The following is a 22,308-nucleotide window of genomic DNA, read 5'->3' on the forward strand; positions in this document are numbered from 1 at the left end:
AAAATATGTTTTTGGAAAAACAATTCCAAAAACATGTTTAGCTAGAATTTTTTAAGAAAAAATCTAAAATAGCTTTTCCTCTCTCATTTTCAATTATTTTTTCTCTTACACTCATTTATTTAATTACAAAAAAAATCAAATCATCTCAAATTTCAAAATTTCAAAACTATTTTCAAAGCCTTCGTTTAGCATGTGGTTAAAAGGATAAAATAGCTACAAAAATACAAAATAAGCTCTAAAGCCAATAAAATAAAATGTTACATTTAAATTATAATTATTTTATTTTATTTTTCTCACAAAAGTAAAAAAAACTAAAAACCCAATCCAAACGACGCTTTTTAGCCCAAGTTAAAATAACACAAAAATTAAAAAGTTAAAAAGTCAACTCACTTCTCCAAACAAAATCAAAATATACAACTAAACAAATTTTTAGGCTGTGTTTGGAGTAACTCTCTAAATACATTTCCATCCATTGATTTCAATGTGTTATTTGTTTTGAATTTTCAAATTATAATTCCGCACCCACTTATGAAAATTCTTTTTCAGGCAATAAAATTTAGCTAACTCGATCGTCCTCTCGGAAGTCCGACCGGTTGACCAGAACAATGTTCGGTTTTTTTTTGACACCTGTTATTTTTATATTTTAAATAAAAATGTTTCCAGAATTTTTATTAATTTTTTTTTATGAGATTTTGGATTATTTGTTTAGTCATGGGTTGTAAGTTTTTGAATTAAATATCATACGTTATTTCAAAAATTTCAAACTCAATTCAAAACTCACGAGCTCAAAATATAACTCTATTATCAAATTATATTTAGAAAACTCTACCAAATGTTATCTTAAATTTTTTAAACTTTTTTTAAAAAATTATTTTTAAAATAATATTTTAAAGGATTCGTTTAGAAAATGAGTTGACTTTTTGACTATTTTAACTTAGGGTTAAAAAAACTCGTTTAAGAAAGATTTTTTAACTTTTTACAAAAATAAAATAAAATAAAAAATTAATAATTATAAATTAAATATAATATTTTATTTTATTAAATCAAAAAATATATTTTATTTTCTTGTGATGAAAATAATTTCAAATCCAATCCAATCTAATCCAACACTTCTTCCCATACGAAGGCAAAACAAGACGTTTATCTCTTTTTATTTTTATTTTTATATATATATATTTTTAATTCTATTTCAACCGATGACTATTACTATTCTCTTTCTCTCTGTGTTCTCTTCTTCAAAAATCAGCTCCTCTCTCTCTGTCTTCCCCCAAACCGCTTTCCGGCAGCCTGACACGTCGCGGTGTCAATCCCCGTAAATAACCCAAAATCCAGCGTCACTCTTACACACACCTTTTCACCCCCAACCTCCACCACCCCACCACCACCTTCATTCTTCACGACATTCTATCTCTCTCTCTCTATATATATATATACAGATTTTTTTTTTGGTCTATCTTTCTGTACATTCGTGCGTTCGTTCTTGACAAGCAGATCTGCAAAGAAGCAAGCTTTGTTTTGGTGAAATCGGATGGGCAATGCAAACGGAAGAGGAGATTTAGCCAATGGCGGTCCCGACGATCCCTCCACAGGATCTAACGGTGAATTGCGATTCCGCCCCAATTACCTGCCAAACTCCATTCCTCCTCCTGCACGTCTGCCTTCTCCTGATTTGATGGCCAATTCCCCTCCGGCGAGCCCCGCTCGCTTTCGATCCCCGCACATGTTCGCTCCTCAGGTTTATTCTCTTCACTTCACTCCACTTCTTCAATTGATTGATTATGTGAATCATTCGAAGATCAAAATATTAGTTTTTGTTTATTTTCTGATTCGTTAGATCCTTTATTTTAGTAATTTTTTTAAACTTTTTTACTCTACCAAAAAAGAAAAAGAAAAAGAAAAAAAAGTAGAGTAGGGAGATTGATGTAATAGTGACTTTTGTATTGGAGTGGCCAAACGATGCCGTGTTCATTTTTTATGCTTATCAATCTGTTTGGAGATGATGCTAAATAATGGGTTTGTTTCAAATTCTTGATTCGTCAATGTTAGCACTTAGCAGCAAAGCAATATTAGGGTTGTGATTCTTTCTTCTTTTATCGAGACGATCGAATCAGCGGCACACACGTCACTTATATCGAGGGCGCGATTGGCTTAGTAAAGATAATAAAAAAAGTTCCAACCGGTGAATAGTAGGAAAGTATATTTGCTTGTCTTTTTTGAAAGAGATAAAAAAAAAATTAAAAAAAAAAGAGTATTTTTATTAGTGCTTTGGTGGTTGAGAAAATAGTGACAATTTTTTATTTTTATTTTTTTTGGTGATAAATAATGGCAATTGTTGAAATTTGACGGACATGGGTGTGTCGGAATGCTGTGTGGTGAGAAGGATAAGGTTGGGTGTTTGCGTGAGCAGTCCCATTCTGGAGGAGTGATGTTACCTAGGAAACTGTTAGTACCTTGGAGGCAGTTTAAGGAGAACCATCCAAAAATCACATCTGTGGATGCTATTAGAAAATTGGTAGAGACAAATGGAAATCATTATCAGAGGAGGCAGTTTAAGGAGAACCATCCACTTTTGTCAAGAGGGCACAATATTGAAGTTTTTCAGTAATTTGGGTGTGGATGGTTTTTTTGGCTTCTATAATGGATGGTCATTCTTCTTCTTCTTCTTCTTCTTCTTCTTCTTCTTTTCTTTTTATTTATTTATTTATTTATTTTTTAATTGTATAAGGGGTGTGTCCCCTCGACACAATCTTTAATACAATTTTCTTCGTTGCTGATAAAAAAGGAAGGAAAAAAAAAATTGTAAACAATATTCCATTAGAACATTATGCACATTTAGAATGATTTACGTTTGTACATGATGACATTGATTTGTGAGACTTTAATTTGATGATTCTTGGTTCGCATTGAATTTACCTGAAATTTATATACCCTGTATGTAACGGGATGTGTAGACTTCAACATCTTTAATTATTAAATTATTGAGCTTTATAAATATTTATAGAGGCTTTAATTTTTGTTTCACATTTTCATACATTTCCTTTTCTTTTTTGCTTTCCTTATGTTTCCAAAATGTTTCTATTCACAAACTAACCAACAGTATGTATCAAAACATGATTTTGATTTTTTTGTGGCTCTGTTTGGGAAGAGATAGATTGGGCTTTTTTGGCTATTTTAGTCACAAAAAACAAAATAGGCTATTTTAGCCACAAAAAACAAAACATTACATCCAACCCGTAATCATTACACTCTTCTCTCACAAAAAAAGCTAAAAAAGCCAAAAAACTTTTCCCAAACCAAGCTTTTTAGCCCAGGCTAAAATAGCCAAAAAAGTCAAAAAGCCAACCCACTTCCCAAACCAATCCAAAATATGCTTGGTTTTGGGAGGTCAATTATAAGGTGGAATTTAACTTCTCTCCAAAATGGAATGTTGATATTAAGGCCTCGTTTGGGAACATGCTAATTTAGTAACTTTTTGGCTATTTGGCTAAAAAAGTAGGTAAAAAAAACTTGTATGTTTGGGATGACTTTTTGGCTAATTACGAAAAGATGTGCAAAAAGTAGAGAGAAAAGAGAATCTTTGACTTTTTGGTATAGGTTGTTGGCTTTTTGGCTAATTTAGTAACTTTTTGGCTAATTGGCTAAAATAGCCTCTTGCCAAACGAGGCCTAATAATCTGTAGGTTAACAATGTAGGATAGCTACTGGTGCCCTGGTAATGTCAAGCCTGTTTCCTGCCCAAATGCATTGTGATTGTGCATGTTCTCACTTCATGGGGTGGCTTACTCAATTAGGTCAATATAATAGATTTGCATGTCATTAAAATAATATAATAAAATTATGAACTTGGTTTTTTTGGGCATTAGTTGCCCAAATGCAATAAACCAAAGATGACCATATTTAATTTGGTTAGCATGTTCTTTAGGTTTACCTAATCAAAGTTGATTCTTTTGTTAGTTTGTTGAGTGTTTCATGGGGCTGGTTGCCGATTGGCATGTTTAAAATTACAGTTGGAAGTGTTTGAAAAAATGCTTATCAGATTTGACTCTAAAACGTCAAAATGCCATTGACAATCCATTTGTGAAGACCTATTTCATTTGTGGAGACCTAAAAAAACTGAATAACCATCTCCACGTTTGATATGGAAGTTACTTCTCCTCTGTCATGTACTGTACTTCAGAAGTACCGTTTCCTTTATTCCCTCGCCTTTCTGTGTTGTGGTTGTTTTGGTATGAATATTTTATTCCATTGAGGCATATTTTTTGAACAAATCCTAAGGACACATCAAGAGAAGTACAGTAAGTTTTTCCACAAACTCCAAAGAATGAATCCCTTACCCAGTTGGTCATTTGGCTTTAGCAATTTGGTGAGTCATTTTCAAAGTACTTTTTAATTCGTTCTGTTTTGTTCTCAGTATATGGCCTTCCTATCATTATACTCGGAAGGTTCAAATGACAGTATTTATATTCGTAGAACGATATAAAAAGAGCAGATCTTAATGAGTATAAACATTTCAAAAGGTCTTAGTTGAGAACACGAAAATAGGTCTATATAATTTTTGGAATGTAGGAATAAGTATTCTCTTTTTTAACCAAATTAGACATAAATATACAAAGGTAGCTAAATGCTGCCCTTATCTTGCTTTTGACTTTTATGGAGTACAAAATCTTGTTTCATACAATGGGTATATTCAAAAATTTGATGAGCAAAACTTTTATGTTTCTTTACCTGGGTAGAATCTTAGATGTGGTTCAATTTTCTAGGAAATTTTGTTATTCCCAAATTCCAACATTAATAAATAAACTGGTCAGGAGTTCAATTTCAATTTCAATTTCAACATTAAATGCCTTCTTTGGTTAATTCTATGTACATTTGAGTAATGGATTGATATCTACAATCAATATCCTTTATAAAATAATTCTACACATTGTTGGTAATCGTTTTATCGCCTAGTCATCAGATCATTACTTTGTTGCTTTTCTTTCATAGTTTCTCAAGTTTTTATTTATTTATATGTCTTTCTTCATATAAACAGTTGTTTCATTATGTTTGTCATTTGTCTTACTGTGTTCACTTAGGCAATACACTCTTGGATCTGTGTCGGTATTATTTATTTGTCAAACAATATAAATACAATGAATGCTAGTAATGTTTACAACCGTCATGCAAAAGCCAAAGTTTGTGGATTTGGTTGGATAAAGCTTTGAAATCTTCCCTTAGTTCCAGTTTCAAACATTCTTCATAGTTGAATCACAGATCTGATGGTTATTGAGCTGTCAGGAGGAGCTATAAGTTTGATGGTGGCTGTTACATTGATTATTGATATATAACTTATGTTGCGATCTGGACATGATGTTCCACTCAGGAGTTCTTTATCTTTATGCCGTCTGCAATTGTCAAATATGCATATGTTATGTGACTTGGATGGAATGAAGTTTTTAACTACCTTTCACTACCATGTTTACAAATCATGACTTAGGAATCATGTAAAAATGATTAATCAACCAGTAATTAGAATAATAAAAGCTGTAATTCCCAATTTCCCAGTTGTTAGCTTCTCAACTGATACACCTCTTGTTTTTGTTGCATTTTTAGGTTCCTATAACTCCTCTGCAAACGAATGATGGTCCTCCCTTCTTCAATCAAATGCGGCTGAATGAATCTCAGGGGACTTCTAATCTTCCTCCTGAGCAAGGAGTACCTACTTTGATAATATGGAACTATGGTGGTAATGATATTGCTGTAGAAGGATCTTGGGACAACTGGACAACAAGGTGAGCTTTAGTCACTTTTACATTGATTTACACATCAGTACATTCTAGAGAGCAATACATTATAGATAGAAAATTCATTGCCTATGGTAGAAGTCTGACATATATTATGTGGGGGATACCACTTTATACAGTGAAATTATGAAATAGCACTCATAATAGCATCTACTCACAGGAAAAAGCTGCAAAGATGCGGTCAGGATCATTCCATTCTCTTGGTTCTGCCATTGGGTATATACCATTACAAGTTCATCGTGGATGGTGAATGGAGATATATTCCAGATCTTCCTTTTGTAGCTGATGAGATGGGCCTTGTTTGCAATCTTCTTGATGTCAATGTAAGTAGGTCCATAACCTTGTAACATTTCCAGAAGTCATTGTGAAATGGTTCTTGCAAGAAATTCTACTGGAGTTGATAAATTTTGTACTTGATACTTAGTAGATAAGGATAGTCTTTTTTTTTTTGGGACATGATAGATGGATGGATATGCATGTCAATAAACATTTAATTTTCTAATCATGGATATGGAAGAGCATGTTCATTTTTATTTTTTTAATACAGGTTTTGTTTTTTGACTCTTACCTGGTATTTTCTGTTTGTTATGACATGCTAATTTGATAGGATGCTGTGAGTATACTTTTAATGCACACCCGATGTTTGTATAGCTTGAAATTTGTTATTGTTAAATGTGATTCTGTTGAATGTATAGATGAAGAAGTTGAAGAATGAGAGAGCTGCAGAAACATTATTGAACAAAAAACATAGGGTTCTCCCCTCATACACAACTATTTATAATAATAATAGGTAGACACAAACTACATAACTACACTAACACTTAACACTACCCTTAAGTTGGTGCAAAGATGTCTCTCATGCCCAACTTGCAACAAATGGGGTGAAAGAACTTACTTCGAAGACCCTTAGTAAATACATCTGCCAATTGATCTTCAGATTTAACAAAAGGCATACATATCAAACCCTTATTCAATTTCTTCTTAATGAAATGTCTGTCGATCTCAATATGCTAAGTCCTGTCATGTTGAATAGGATTGTGAGCAATACTTGTGGCAACTTTGTTGTTGCAATATAGAGTCATGGGTTCACTGCATTCAAGTCCTATATCACTCAGCAAGGATTGAAGTCACATCAGTTCACATGTACTATGTGCTATAGCTCTGTATTAAGCTTCAACACTAGATCTGGATACCATTGCCTGCTTCTTACTACGTCATGTGACTAAATTCCCCCCTAAAAAAGCATAGTAACCGGAGGTAGATCATTTGTCATTTATCGAGTTTGCTCAATCTGCATCTGTGAATGTCTTTAACCTCAAGTGACCATAATTAGAAAACAAAATTCTTTTTCTAAGAGCGGATTTAAGATACTTCAAAATGCAATACCCTGCATCCAAATGGGTTGCACAAGGATCATGCATAAACTGACTCACTATCCGACCACATAAACGATATCTGGACGAATGTGGGATAGATATATAAGTCTTCTCAAAAGTCTCTAGTACTTTCCTTTTCCACAAGATCACCAACACCACTGCAAAGTTGATGATTAGTCTTAATCGGCGAATCAGCTATTACACCCCAACATGTCAATTTCCTCAAGAAGATCTAGAATGTACTTCCTTTGAAAAATAAAGATGCCTTTGTCTGACTTGGCAACTTCAATCCTAAGAAAATACCTCAACGGGCCCAAGTCTTTGATCTCAAATTCCTTGGCTAACTGCGTCTTAAGATGTGTCACTTCTTTCTCGTCATTACCTGTTACCACTATGTCATTCACAAATACAATAAGCATTGTTATATTATTTGCATTGTGTTTGACAATCATGGTGTGATCTGCATTGCTTTGCTTATACCCAAGCCTTAACATAGCTTTTAGAAATCTGCCAAACTAGGCTTGAGGGGACTATTTCAAATTATATAAAGCATTCTTCAACCTACAAACTTCTTCAATTACAGACTGAGATGAGAATCCTAGAGGTACATCCATATACACCTCCTCCAAACCATCATGAAGAAAGGCATTCTTCACATCCAGTTATTGTAAAGGCCATCCCAAGTTAGCAGCACATGAAAGAATAGCTCGAATAGAATTCATTTTCGCTAAAGGGAAAAAAGTTTCTTGATAGTCAATTCCATATGTCTGGGTAGATCCCTTGGCCACTAGTCTTGCTTTGTACCGTTCAATTGTCCTATCTGCTTTTTGCTTAATGGTGAACACCCACTTACACCATATTGGTTTTTTTCCATTAGAAAGAGAAACCAACTCCCCAGTGTTATTCTTGTTCAAAGCTTGCATCTCTTTTACCATAGCTACCTTTCACATATAGGATCATTGATAGCTTCTTTCCAATCTTGCTAGATACACAGAAGACATAGAAGAAACGAATGCACGATATGTAGAAGATAATAAATCATATAACACAAATTTAGAAATGGGGTGTTGAGTACATGCTCTAAACCCCTTTCTAAGAGCAATAGGAAGACTCAAATCATTAACAAGAGGTCTATCACCAACTGGTGAAGAATTAGGTTGAGGATCATTATCTGTAGAGTCGGTGGAAATTGGATGTAGAATTGGCATGAGGGATGATGATTGACTTGGTGTTATAGGAGAAATTTGCTCTTTCTGACGCCGGGAATAAGTCTTAAGTTCAACCCTATCCAAACGACCACCGATGTCAGGCTCCTCATCAACAGAACTCTTGGGTTTCCTCTCACCACAAATAACAGTCCACTGACTAGGAAGGAAAAAGGACAACTCATGCTGATATGACATCGCTTCATCTGTAATATCATCCGTAACACTCTTCCCTTGAGGAGATAGCGGAGGACAGGTAAAAAAAGGACTCAAATTCATGGAAGGTGACATCTATACTAGCATATGCCTCACAAGTGTGAGGGTCATAGCATTTGTAGCCCTTCTGAGTGGCAGTAGCCAATAAAGACATAATGAACAGCCTTAGGATCAAGCTTCCCACGAGTACAAGGTTGCAGATGAATAGAGCAGACACTCCCAAAAACTGGAGGAGGAAGAGAAGCAGTGGGTAAGTCGCAAAAAAAAGTTCAAGAGGAATTTAAAAGTGGAGGATACTAGAGGGCATATGGTTAATAAAGTAAGTAGCCATTCTTGCGTTCATCAACTTCATTCTGCTCAGGAGTGCTTAATAAAGAATGCCTTGCTCCTCAAGGTATGTCTGAAAATCTCCATCAACATACTTAGTCCCATTATTACTCCGAAAATTTTTGATGGTAGCATTAAAGAGATTAGACACCATTTTATGAAAAATTTGGAAGCACAAGAAAACCTCATTTTTAGTTCGATGTAAATAAATCCAAATCACACGGAAATAACAATCAATAAAAGTAACAAACCACCAATAACCAGAAGTAGAATCCACAAGGGAGGGCCCCCCCTCATCAGTATGAATAAGTATAAAAGGAAAAGTACTTTTATTAATTAAAGGATAAAAAGTACGTTTATACTTAGAAAGCTCACAAGCATCACAAACAAAATTATTCCTAGGCTAATCTCGAATAATGAAGGAAAAAGCTTCTCTAAAATACTAAAGGAAGGATGACCCAAACGATGATGCCATTGATGAAGGAGATGAAGAGAGGAGTCGGTAGTGCATTGAAGAGCCTGAGAGGACAAAAGTAATGCAGGAGGAACAACATCTATGAAGTATAGTTCACCTTGTGCTCTACCACTACAGCCAATCATTTTCCCTATAGCTAGTTCTTGAAAGACACAATGAGTAGGAAAAAAGGTTATAGAGCAATTCAGAGCAGTAGTAAGGCTACTAATAGAAAGTAAGTTAGTGGAAAAATTAGAGACATGAAGAATAGATGAAAGAGATTGTAAAGAGGAACAATGAATTGAACCGTGGCCGAAGATAGAGGATAAAGTGCCATCGGCAACCCTAACCTTATCTCACCCAGAATATGGAGAATAAGAAGAGAATAAGACTAGAGGCACTTGTCGTGTGATCGGTAGCATCGAAATTAATAATCCAAGGAGACGACGAAGATGTACTAAGTGTACTAGCATAAATACCTGTGTGAGTAAAGTTGGAAGAAGTAAAGGGAGTTAAGGTAGATGAAGAATCAAATCGAGCCATCAAACGTCTGAGCGTGTGGAGCTCATCGTAAGAAATAGAACCAATATCATTGGGGGCACTAGTAGTAATCTCTGAAACACGAGCTTGAGGATGAACACTACTACCACAACACAGCCTCAAGTAGGACGACCATGCAACTTCCAACAGTGCTCCCTATCATGTCTGTCCTTTCTACAATAATCACATTTAAGCCGATCTCTATCAACCAAGGGACCTTTACTACCAACCTGAGGTTGACTAAGCTGGGTATCACGGGACTTAGGAGCTATAACCAACGCAGACCGATGCTGAATAAGGGTATGCACCATGACACTACATCGACTCTCCTCCTGCTGAACAAGAGCATAAGTCTCACGCAAGGTGGGAAACAGAGAGCAACCTAACACTTGAACACGAATCTAATCGTACTCCAAATTCAAGCCCATAAGGAAGTCAAAAACATGCTCCTTTTCCACAGACTACTGAAACATAGTGGCATCTTTGGAACAAATAGCCTGGAAACTCTAGTAGTAATCAAGTTCCTGCCACAAGCCACTCAACTTAGCATAGTTTACTGCAAGAGAGCGATCCTTCTGATCTAAGCCCCTAATCTTCTTTCTCAACTCATAGACCTGATGCATCTTTTTTCTCAACTCATAGGCTTGTGCATCATTACCCTTTTGAGAATACATTTGAGTTGCAGCTGTCCAAATCTTGTGGGTAGTATCCAATAAGAGAAAAGTCCGATTAATGGTAGGCTCCATAGAGTTGATTAGCCAAGTCATAACTAAAGCATTCTCAGAAATCCATTGAGTGGACAAAGCTTCATCTGCATCAGGTTGCTTGATGCTATCAGTGACATAGCCAGTCAAATGACGGGCGGCAATAACAAGACTGCAAGAATGAGACCAGTAATTGGTACCATTAAGCTTGACGGGACTAATTTGGAGAGCAGGATTATCACCAAGAGTCATACCATGACTCAGCCCACTCTCTACCTAGTCCTTAGATGCCTGACCCTTGCTTTCAGCCATGTGATGAGAGAAAGAAGGTGCAAAAACACTAGTAGGATATCAAACAAATCTAGAAAACACCCAACCAACACAACTCAGCTTCAGAGTATGAAACAGTGCAAAATTACCCCAGAACAAAGTATCCATATCAACTTGATGCAAGAAAACTGAAGCAGACCATCCAAGACTCAGAAAAACCCAAAGGAAGTACCAAAAAACCTCAAAACATGACCAACAAACCCCTCTAGGGTTCTAGTTGACTCCCAATGAAGAGAAGGGGAGGGAAAAATCCAGCCAAAAAGGGCTCAAGTAGAGACTTTTAAAAAATCACCCAGTTTTGATAAAAAATCGAAAAAATTGAAAAACCAATCAAATGTAAAAAATTACAAGAAAATTATAGGGTCAAACGCATTAAATTTTGAGCAAACTAGATTTTTTTTTTTTTTTTTTTTTTTTTAAACGACTGATACCAAACCAAGCCAAACCAAGCCTCAAGTCTCATTAAATGGGGTTGGCTACATGAATCTTTATTTTTTACTCGACTCTATCAAAGGTCATTTGATTAGTCAAATTAAGGAGATTCTTGTATGTGACCTCCAGAGAGGTGTCTATACTTCATAAGTCTCCGTTATATATGACCAAACCATCTTAATCTATTTTCTCTCAGCTTGTCTTCTATTGGTACTACTCTTACCCATTCACGAAGATACTCATTCCTAACTGTCTTTTCTAGTCTTGTCACATATACATTTTAGCATAATCTTAACAACGCTCATCTTATCTACATGTTTCTTAGTTGCCCAACATTTTGTCTCGTATAACATTGCTGGTATAATAGCCGTTCTATAGAACTTTCCTTTTAATGTAGTGGGTACTCGTTTATCGCACAGTACTCCAGACGCACTTCTTCACTTAAGCCACCCCGCCTTAATTCTATGGATCACATATGCTCTAATCTCCCCAGCTGTTGTGATAATCGATCCTAAATAACGACTGATACAAGTGAAAAACAGAAAAACGAAAGGAACAATTTTCAAGGAGGGGATGTAGCTCTGATGCCATGTTGAATATATAGATGAAGAAGTTGAAGAATGAGAGAGAGAAAATGGCTACATAAATATTATTGAACTAAAAACATAGTGTTCTCCCCTTACATACAAGTTACAACTATTTATAATAATAGTAGCTAGACACAAATTACATAACTACCCTAACACCTAACAAATTTTTTCTCTTAGCCATTTCTTTCCTCTATTCTAATCTCAGTCATTTATCTCATCACAGATCTATGTTTATATTTTTATCCCCTTTTTTTTTTTTTTTCCAATCTGTAATTGTTCCATGAGAGCATTGAGAATTCTAAGCAATTTGGTAGAGTTTGCATTTCGTCCATGTTTTCTGAATCTTCCTTGTTAGTTGTCTTTGCAGCTGGTGGAAAGATTGTCGATGTTGTACATACTGATCTCGTGTTTGTCTATGTTACATTGACTTGTTTGACCTGATAATGAAAGTCATGCCTGTGTTTCTTCTTTTTGTTGTCAATTTTTTTTCCCCCATTTTGCCATGGTATATGCTTTTTGCAAATGATATCATGTTAGTGGATGAGAATAGAAAAGACGTTAACACTAAGTTGGAGACTTGGAGAGAAGCACTTGAATCTAAAGGATTTAGAATAAGCAGAACTAAGACAGAGTACATGGACTGTGATTTTAGTAATGGTCACAATGGAAGCAATGGAAAAATGAAGATTGAGAATCAAGAACTACCTAAGAATAAACATTTTCGTTGTTTATGATCGATTATCATAACAGTTGGAGAGATTGGAGCGAATGTGGTTCATAGAATTAAAGCAGGGTGGCTTAAATGGAGGAGTGCATTTGGGGTACTGTGTGATACAGTGTTGTCAAAGTCGTGCCTAGGCGCACGCCTAGGCGCAAGGCGAGTCGAGGCGCACCATCTGCGCCTGTACAGGTACCAGGCGAGGCGGCTTGACCCAGGCGAGCGCCTTAGCCGCGACTTTAGCAAGGCGAGAGAGGTGCAAGGCCCTCGCCTAGGCGCGACTGAGCGTTTAATCTGTAGATCTGATCTAACGACTTAGATTCGACTCAGATGAACCTTTCGAATGGCTCGTAATCACAGAGGATCAGAACTCATGTACCATATGAGCTCTCAGATTAACCCTAATCGAAGTCGTCTCTCCCTCTTTCGCCTCGCAATCAACTTCGAGCTGCTGGAGCTAGACTTGGTCTGGGACTGCGACACAAGAGCTGGACTTCGACTGCGACACTGGATCGACTTCGGCTTCATAGGTTCGACTCTCTCTCCCCTTCTCCTTCTTCTTCGTCTTTGACACTGGTCGTTCGACTTTCATTTTTTTTTTTTCTTTTTTTTTTCCTTTTCTTTTTTTTCCTTCGGCTTCGCAGGTTCAGTCCTCTCTTTTTTTTTTTTTTTTTTTTTTCAATTATTTGAGTTTATGTTTTTCCTTCAGTTCAGCCCATTATGATTATTACATAAATAAATAAATTAATTCATACATACATAAATAAAAAAAATAGATACATTACATTACATTCATTATGATTATATGGAAATTGATTCATCATTATACTGAAATTAATTAATTGATCATTAATTAAAAAAATAGAAAATTGATTCATAAGTTAATTAATTCATACATTCATTACATTACATACATTGAATCATAACATTAATTAATTCATAAATTGATTCATAAGTTAATTAAAAAAATAGAAAATTGATTAATTAATTAGAAAAGATTAATGTGTTGTGATTAATAAGAATTTAATGTGTTGTATGTGTTGTGATTAATGTGATTAATAAGAATTTAATAAGAATTTAATTGATTAATAAAGATTAATCAATTTATCAATTAATCAATTTATTGTGTTGTGATTAAAAAAATAGAAAATTGGTTGATTAATTAATTGATAAATTGATTCATAAGTTAATCAATTTATTAATGTGATGAATTAATAAATTGGTCAAAGTTTTTCTTGAAAAAATAATGTAACATAGGAATGAATATAATGGAATGTAATGTACATTAATTAATTAATTCATCATTAATTAAAAAAATAGAAATTGATTCATACACTACATACATTAATTAATTCATCACATAACATACATTACATTCATTATACTGAAATTGTTTTTCTGTTATTTATTTTTTGTGTTGTGTAGTAAGTACTAAGTAGAAAATGACATCGGAAAGTAATAGAAAAGATCCGGCGTGGCAATATGCCCATTTGGTGGAGGAGAATAATTTAAACAAGTTTGAGTGTAATTTTTGTGGTAAAGTATCAAATGGAGGTGTTTATCGGGTGAAGCAACACCTTGCGGGAGGTTATAGGAATGTTACTGCTTGCCCGAAGTGTCCTTCTCATGTAAGAGAAGAGATTAGAGAGTTCAAGTCCAAAAAAAAGACACAAAAAGAAGAAATGAGCATGTTGCCTGATTTTGATGACATGGACATGGAAGATGAGGATGAAGATGATGATGTTGTTGAGATCAATGTCAATCAACACTGCAAGTTAACAAGTAGTAGCCAAGGTTCATCTAAATCCAAATCCAAATCAAAAATGCCAAAGAGAAAAGGGCCTATGGATGTTTACTTCACACTCAATCCTGAATCAATGGTGAAAAATCGAAGAGACCAAGCAAAAGGGAAACAAACAAAAATTGATGCAAATGACCCTTACAAAAAAGAAATGAGAGCTCGGGCACTGCAAAGATTTGCAAGGTGGATGTATGATGCTGGTATCCCTTTCAATGCCGTAAATTATGAGAGTTTTGGACCAATGATTGAAGCCATTGGCCAATATGGTCCTGGTATGAAGCCACCGACTTACCATGAAGTGCGGGTTACCCAACTCAAAAAAGAAGTGAAACATACTGAAGATTTGATGAAGTATCATAAAGAGGATTGTGCAAAATACGGGTGTTCCATAATGGCTGATGGTTGGACTGATAAGAGAGGAAGGATATTGATTAATTTTTTAGTTAATTGTCCAAGAGGAACCATGTTTGTTGAGTCGGTTGATGCTTCTAGCTATTCAAAGGATGGGCAAAAGCTATTTGAATTACTAGACAAGTTTGTGGAGAAAGTTGGAAAAGAGAATGTCGTGCAAGTTATCACTGATAGCGCTGCAGCTAATGTGTTGGCGGGTAAGAATATTTCCTCATTCCTTACATCAAAATTGTTTACTCATAGTTTGTTTTGTATTTAAAATTTAAAAACTTGAAAATAATAATTCTTCATTATTGTTACATTATAGGGAGGTTTTTGGAAGCTAAGTATGAACACTTGTATTGGACACCATGTGCTGCTCATTGTTTGGACTTGATGTTAGAAGACATTTTCAAGATACCTAGACTGAAAAAGACATTTGAAAGGGGTATTGCAGTACATGGCTACATTCACAATCGGCCTACGTTGCTAAACATGATGAGGCACTATACAAATTTGAAGAATTTGATCAAGCTTGCAAAAACTAGATTTGCAACCGTTTTTTTGACTTTGTCTAGGAGGCATCAACAAAAAAACAATTTGAGAAAGATGGTCACCTCCGAAGACTGGACCTCAAGCAAATGGGCAAAGGAGCCACAAGGTAAAAGAATGGCACAAACTTTGTTGATGCCTTCATTTTGGAATACTGTTGTGTTTGCCCTTAAGGTCTCGGGTTCTCTTGTCAAAGTGCTTAGATTGGTTGATACCGAGAAGAAACCTCCCAGGGGATACATTTATGAGGCAATGGATAGGGCAAAAGAATGCATTGCAAGTTCATTTGATCATAAAGAAGAGAAGTATAATGAAATCTTCGAAATCATTGACAAAAGATGGGATGTCCAATTGCATCGACCTTTACATGCAGCTGCGCATTTTCTTAACCCAGAATTCTTTTACCCAAAAGCGTTAGAGGTGCAAAGAGATCATGAAGTGATGAATGGGTTTTATGAATGCATGCAAAGGTTGGTCCCGGATGTCACTGTTCAAGATTTGATCACTAATGAGATGAGTATTTATATGAAGGCTGAGAGTCTTTTTGACAAGGCTGTTGCGATTAGGCAAGGAAATACAAGAGCACCAGGTAATATATTATAGACTCATAGAGTTTATTTTTAGTAAAACTTAATACTTGGTAACAATTATTTCTAACTAGTGGATTATCGCAGCTGATTGGTGGCCATCATATGGTTCTTATACTCCAAACTTGCAAACTTTTGCTATAAAAGTCCTTAGCCTAACATGTAGTTCATCGGGTTGTGAACGAAATTAGAGTGTATTCGAACATGTTAGTATTTAACATTCTAACTAATTTTTTGTTGAATTCAAATATTTTTTATTCTCATTATATAGAATTTAATATCTTTTTAATACTTGCAGCTTCATAGCAAGAAAAGAAATAGATTGGAACGCCTCAATGATTTAGTGTATGTCAAATACAATAGAACATTGAGATTTAGGTATGACATGCGCAACACTCTTGATCCCATATCTTTGCAAAATATTGATGAAAGCAATGAGTGGTTGCTTGGGAGGATGGATGGAGAATCAGATGAAGATAATGAGCCTGTTTTTGATGATGATGATGGCTTGACGTGGGCCACTGTTGCTAGAGCTTCTGGAGTAGAAGAAAGTAGCCATGCAAGTAGAGCAACAAGTTCACGCTCAAAGGCACAACCGAGGATATCTAAATCATCAACATTGACTCCACTTTAATTAATAGATGAAGAGGAAGCGGGCTCAGATGACACAGAGGAGGAAGATGTTGAGGGATACAAATCAACTGATGGAGAAGAAGATGATAGTTTGCTTGCCATTGATGTTGAGGATGATGATTGACTAACACCGACCTAACCTACCCTTTCTTTTGATATTGATGTTTTTAAGTGTTAAGACATATATTAATATTTGTTGGATATTTATGTTTTGGATGTTTAGTGTTTATGTTTTTATTTTATTGAATGTGGATTATTTGATCTTTGAAAATTGGGATGTTATGTAATATGCACTTTCATGGCTTTGAGAATTATTCTATATTTTGTCTTGAATCTTGATTACTTTTGATTTTTTTAAAAATTGTTTTACTACTATGAATGATTAGTCTATATTAATTTTTCTATTTTTTACGAATACTGTGCGCCTTACTTCAATAAAGCCCGCGCTTCGCCTTGCGCCTTGCGCCTAGGCTCCAAGAGACCTTCGGCGCCTTAGTGCGCCTTGAGCCTTTAAAAACACTGGTGTGATAAACGAGTACCCACTAGACTAAAAAGAAAGTTCTATAGAACGGCTATTAGACCAGTGATGTTGTATGGGACGGAATGTTGGGCGACTAAGAAACAATATGTAGATAAGATGAGTGTTGTTAAAATGAGGATGCTAAGGTGGATGTGTGGCAAGACTAGAAAAGACAAAAATGAGTATATTTGTGAATAGCTAAGAGTAGCACTAATAGAAGATAAGTTGAGAGAGAATAGATTGAAATGGTTTGGTCATATGCAATGGAGACCAACAGAGGCAATAGCGAAGAGATGTGATACAGTGACAGTAGATGGAAGTGTTAGGGGAAAGGGTAGACATAGATTGACATGGGTGAGTGTAGTAGATAGAGATATGAATCTCCTTAATTTGACTAACTAGATGGCTGGTGATAGAGTTGAGTAGAGAAGAATGATTTAGGTAATCGACCCCATTTGATGGGACTCAAGGTTTGGTTTGGTTTGGTTTATTTATGTATAGCTAGTCTAGTGTAATTATTTTCTTAGGTGATGGTTAGGTATTAGTCAGTAAAGGTTGCGACAAATTAGGTGCGAAGTGTAAAGTAATCTTTGAATTTATCAACTAGTTGGATTCACATTAGACGAATTGAAGAAGAGAAAGGAGAAGCAATGTACAGTTAATGCAAATACACACCCCAAAATTAGGGTTCTTTTTTATAAAACCATGTGTTGTATTGAAGTAGTCCAAAGTACACAAATACTTGTAAGGCTACCAACAAATAATTAAAACATAAATACATAACACATTGCACCTCCCTTTTAAGTTGATGCAAAAATATCTCTCATGTCCAACTTGTAAACAGTGGGGTAAAAAATCTTACTACTAAGATCTTTAATGAAAACATCAGCTAATTGATCTTATTTCACGATAGGCATACAAATTAATCCCTTATTAAGCTTCTCTTGATAAAGTGTCAGTCAAGGTTAATATGTTTGGTTCGATCATACTAAACTAGATTATATACAATATTAATGGCAGCTTGGTTGTCATAATACAATTTCATGAGTTCACCACAATAAACTCCTAGGTCTCCTAGTGAAGTGTGGAGCTACATAATCTCACTACTACCATGAACCATAACCCTGTATTCTACATCTACATTGGATCTAGCCACCACTCTATTTCTTGTTGCAAAGATTGACAAAATTTCTCTTACAAAGGTGCAATAGCTTAAAGTAGGTCCTCTATCATCAACTGAGCCTGCCCTATTTGCATCAGTAATTGCTTCAAATCTTAAGTGACCATGGTTAGAGAACAGGATCCTTTTCTTAGAAGTTGACTGGAGATATCACAAAATTGTGTAGAGGCATCTAGATGCGCTGAACGAGGATCATACATAAATTGAGTGACAACCCCCACTACACATGTAATGTTTGGTCAAATATGGAACAAATATATGAGTCTCCTTATAAGACTTTGGTACCTCTCCTTATATAGAATCACTAACACTACTGCTAAGGGAATGATTGGCCTGATTTGGTGAATCTACTGGCTTTACTACTCAACATGTATGTTTCATGAAGAAGATCAATAATGTACTTCCTTGGAGAAATGAAAACCCCCTCATCTGATTTGGCAATTTCAACCTTATGAAAGGACCAAGACGGTTGATATCAAATTCCTTAGCTATCTTCGCCTTGAGTTGAGGCATTTATTTTATACCATTGCTTGTCACCAATATGTCATCCACATATACAATAAGAACTATAATTTTGTCTTTGACTCATTCAACAAGCTTTGTGCGATCTACATTGCTTTTCTTGTACCCAAACCTCAGCATAGCTGTAAGGAACGTGTCAAACCAAGTTTGGAGAGGCTCTTTCAACCTATAAAGGGCCTTCTTCAACCTACAAACCTTTCCAATTGTAGAGTGAGATGAGAATCTTGGTGGCACATCTATATATACTTTTTTTCCCCAAATTACCATGACAGAATGAATTCTTCACATCTAGTTTCTAATAGCCAATGCAAATTAGCTGCATAGAAAATAATGGGTACAAATGAAATTTGTCTTTGCCACAGGGTCAAAAGTCTCCTGATATAGTCAACGCCAAAAGTCTGAGTAAACCCTTTGGCAACAATTCTTGCTTTGTATATTGGACTTGTACCTACCAATCACCACATATGCTTTCTGCTTAATGACGAATTGTTTTGTGGGAAAGTTCAATATGGTCAAGCAGTACATAATCTCATATTAATGTCTTTTTTTTATTTTTTTTTCCTAGAAAACAGTTGATACTAATAACTTGTAGAAAAAGTTAGGTTAGCACAGTGGCTGGCATAATAGAATATGTCACGTGTTTGCATCTCCTGGACCCCCTTTTGGGCTGTATGCACGCCAAGTAGCTGCCGACTAAGTGGGGCACTGTCACATCAACATAATGGAACTAGTGATTACCTCTGTTTTAACTTTATTCTCTACTTATAACTTAAATTAACCTGCAGATACCATTCTTTCATTGTTAGGATATTTCTACTGTATACATGTGTCGGTCTCTAATCAAAGAGAAGCTTGCTTCCTTGCTCCCTCTGCTTTGCTATTATCTTCAAGGTAGTGTTTGGTTTACTAGAATGAAAGTGAAATGGATTGGAATGATCATTGTCTTACAATGGTTAATGATAATTCCGTTTGCAATGCATTTTATATCTTTTTTTTAGTGAGCCAAACTCATATATTCTATTTGGATAATCATTCCATTCCACATTCATTCCAATGAACCAATTACTACCTGAGGGTTTAGGGTCCAGCCCCTCGAAGTTTGCAAAAGGTACGCTGTGCTTCCCAGAGATTTAGATTTAGATTTATATTGGCATAAAACCTAGTCCCAAGCCATTAGAGAACTATTAATGACAAAACTGAATATGATAATGACATCAATTTTATTTATTTAATTGCCTATTTTGCCTTTAGTGCACTCATATGAAATCTTAAAATTCCTATGTATGCATAGGAAAAATATTTTTGAGTAAAATGCCCATAATTCTCATTTCGTTTGGATTTGCATTTCACATACACAGTGACTCCATCACCACCCAGGCCACCCTAATCTCCACCACCTCCTATGTAGCAGTGACTCCACCATGACCTGAAATCCACGACTACCAAATCAACCTCCAACAGCCACCCAAACCAACCCCCAGTCTCCACGACCACCAAGACAACAATGATCACCGCCACCCAAATCACCCCCAAAGTCCACACCACCACCAAATCAACCCCTGCCGTCACCCAAACCACTCCAATCCACACACATATGCCACCACCAAAATTGTACCTATACATCCAATATTTAACTATATGCATATAAATATACATTCCATTGTCTCACATACCAATTTCTTCGAGGTGTGGGTGGGTGTTTATATGTTGTTTTGGCCACCAACGGTGATGGTGAAGAAGCGAGCGCAGTGAAAGGGGTTTTGGGGGACTGATGTTGATTGGTGGCAACAATGAGAGAGAGAGGGTGGCAGTGCAGTGCCGATCAGTGGCTATAGTGGTAGTCTGAGAAGGAGAGGGAGGTTGTGATGGTCTTTGGTGTGTGGAGAGAGAGAGAGAGGGAGAGAGAGAGAGAGAGAGGTGGCATTGGAGAGGTATTTGAGGGAGATGGTGTATGTGAAGTGCATTTTTGCAAGTTCATATCAGATGTGAGGTTTTTCCATTTGACAATAACGAATAAAAGATATCTCAAGAGCCAAAAAGGGTCATTTCACCTCCCCAGTTAACACTGTTTGCCTCTTAGTTGTTGGAGGGGTGGTCGGTGTACTTTTCACGAACTTCGAGGGTAACCGTAATTTCTTCATTTGTGAGCGCAGGCCAGTGTAACTTACCCTTTTACAAACTTCATGTTTTGTTCTCTCTCATGCAGGGATATGTGCCAGAGAACCTTGAAGGTGTTGCAGAGTTTGAGGCCCCACCATCACCAGACTCCAGCTACAGTCAAGGTTTTCCCGGAGATGAAGATTTTGCAAAGGAGCCAGTTGTAGTTCCACCCCAACTACATCTATCCGTCCTTGGTGCACAAAATTCAGATGAAGCTTCTTCATCGTCGTCATCTTCTTCTTCAAAGGCCCAACATGTTGTGCTTAACCACCTCTTCATAGAAAAGGGATGGGCATCTCAGTCTGTAGTTGCTCTTGGTCTAACCCATAGGTTCCAATCCAAGTACGTAACCGTTGTCCTCTATAAGCCCCTCAAAAGGTGAACCTTCTTCGTCAGCCACATGAAATGAAATTCTGTACAGAGACCAATATTGTGAATACAACTGCTGCCCAAAACTCTTTTTTATGTGTTGGTTTCTTGGGTCAATCTCTGTTATGTTATTCAAACTGTTGTCTGAATTTTGTTTTTGTTTTTGTTTTTGTTTTAGTTCCGGAAATGTATGTGCCCATGTTTGTTTTCATTGCACTGAACATTACAGCCCAAATCTCAGGGTGCAATATATTGTAAATCGCAGATGAAGGTCAATAACTTTGATAATCGCAGTTTTTGCCGCGTTTTTTAGTGGGAGATTTGAAGGATATACTTGCACTGATTACAGAGGATGAGGAAGTGATACATTCTGCTGCCATAGAAAGGTGAAAGATACAGGATATGAGTGGCCTCTTTTTTCTTTCTTTCGTTTTATTTCCCTTTTAGGAGGGTTTTATTTGTACACTACAAATTTTCAGTTCACACTATTTTGCTGTTTGGATATCAATTTTTGAATAAAAATCAATTGTTCGGATATTAACAGAAGAGTTAAATATCAGAACAGTTGATTTTTGATTTTTGTACGAAAGTTGAAATCTGAACATTTGATTTTTGTTTAGAAGTTAATATTCAAGGGAATAGAAATTCTTTCCTTTCTTCTATTACCTTCTTCTTTTCTTTTCTTTTCTTTTTTTTTTTTTTTTTTTCCATTTTTTGATTGTTATGAATTTTCTTTTATTTTGGTTGTATCACGTTTGTATTTTATTTTATTTATTTTTCTGGGAAGAAAATAAAGTTTTGAGAACTCTCTACATTTTGGAAATTTGAATTTTTTTTCTCTTCTTTTCTTAGGAAGTATATTATTTTTACAACCGTTCACCGAAAACAGTTTATCAAAAATAATTTCGTGTGTATTTTGC

General features: G+C 35.7%; 1 protein-coding gene across 3 annotated transcripts; it reads left to right on the forward strand.

The window, feature by feature from the left end:
• Positions 1–1,108: 1,108 nt before the first annotated feature.
• On the forward strand, positions 1,109–21,676 carry LOC114291878 (SNF1-related protein kinase regulatory subunit beta-1). Of its 3 annotated transcripts, none has more exons than XM_028235759.2 (4): positions 1,109–1,735; positions 5,592–5,770; positions 5,943–6,105; positions 21,066–21,676. In XM_028235759.2, the coding sequence occupies exons 1-4, from the start codon at positions 1,529–1,531 to the stop codon at positions 21,399–21,401; spliced, it is 885 nt and encodes a 294-aa protein (XP_028091560.1). In that variant the 5' UTR covers positions 1,109–1,528; the 3' UTR covers positions 21,402–21,676. The 3 variants fall into 3 exon arrangements, 2 of the variants coding, with proteins under 2 accessions (XP_028091560.1, XP_082762921.1); XM_082906795.1 differs by lacking the exon at positions 21,066–21,676 and adding an exon at positions 16,303–16,908 and having other exon boundaries at positions 1,193–1,735; XR_014351261.1 differs by lacking the exons at positions 1,109–1,735; positions 5,592–5,770; positions 5,943–6,105; positions 21,066–21,676 and adding exons at positions 11,339–15,083; positions 15,194–16,210; positions 16,303–16,908.
• Positions 21,677–22,308: the final 632 nt, after the last annotated feature.

Source organism: Camellia sinensis, chromosome 14 (genome assembly GCF_055761805.1).
Source record: "Camellia sinensis isolate YWXY chromosome 14, ASM5576180v1, whole genome shotgun sequence".
Classification (NCBI taxonomy): domain Eukaryota; kingdom Viridiplantae; phylum Streptophyta; class Magnoliopsida; order Ericales; family Theaceae; genus Camellia; species Camellia sinensis.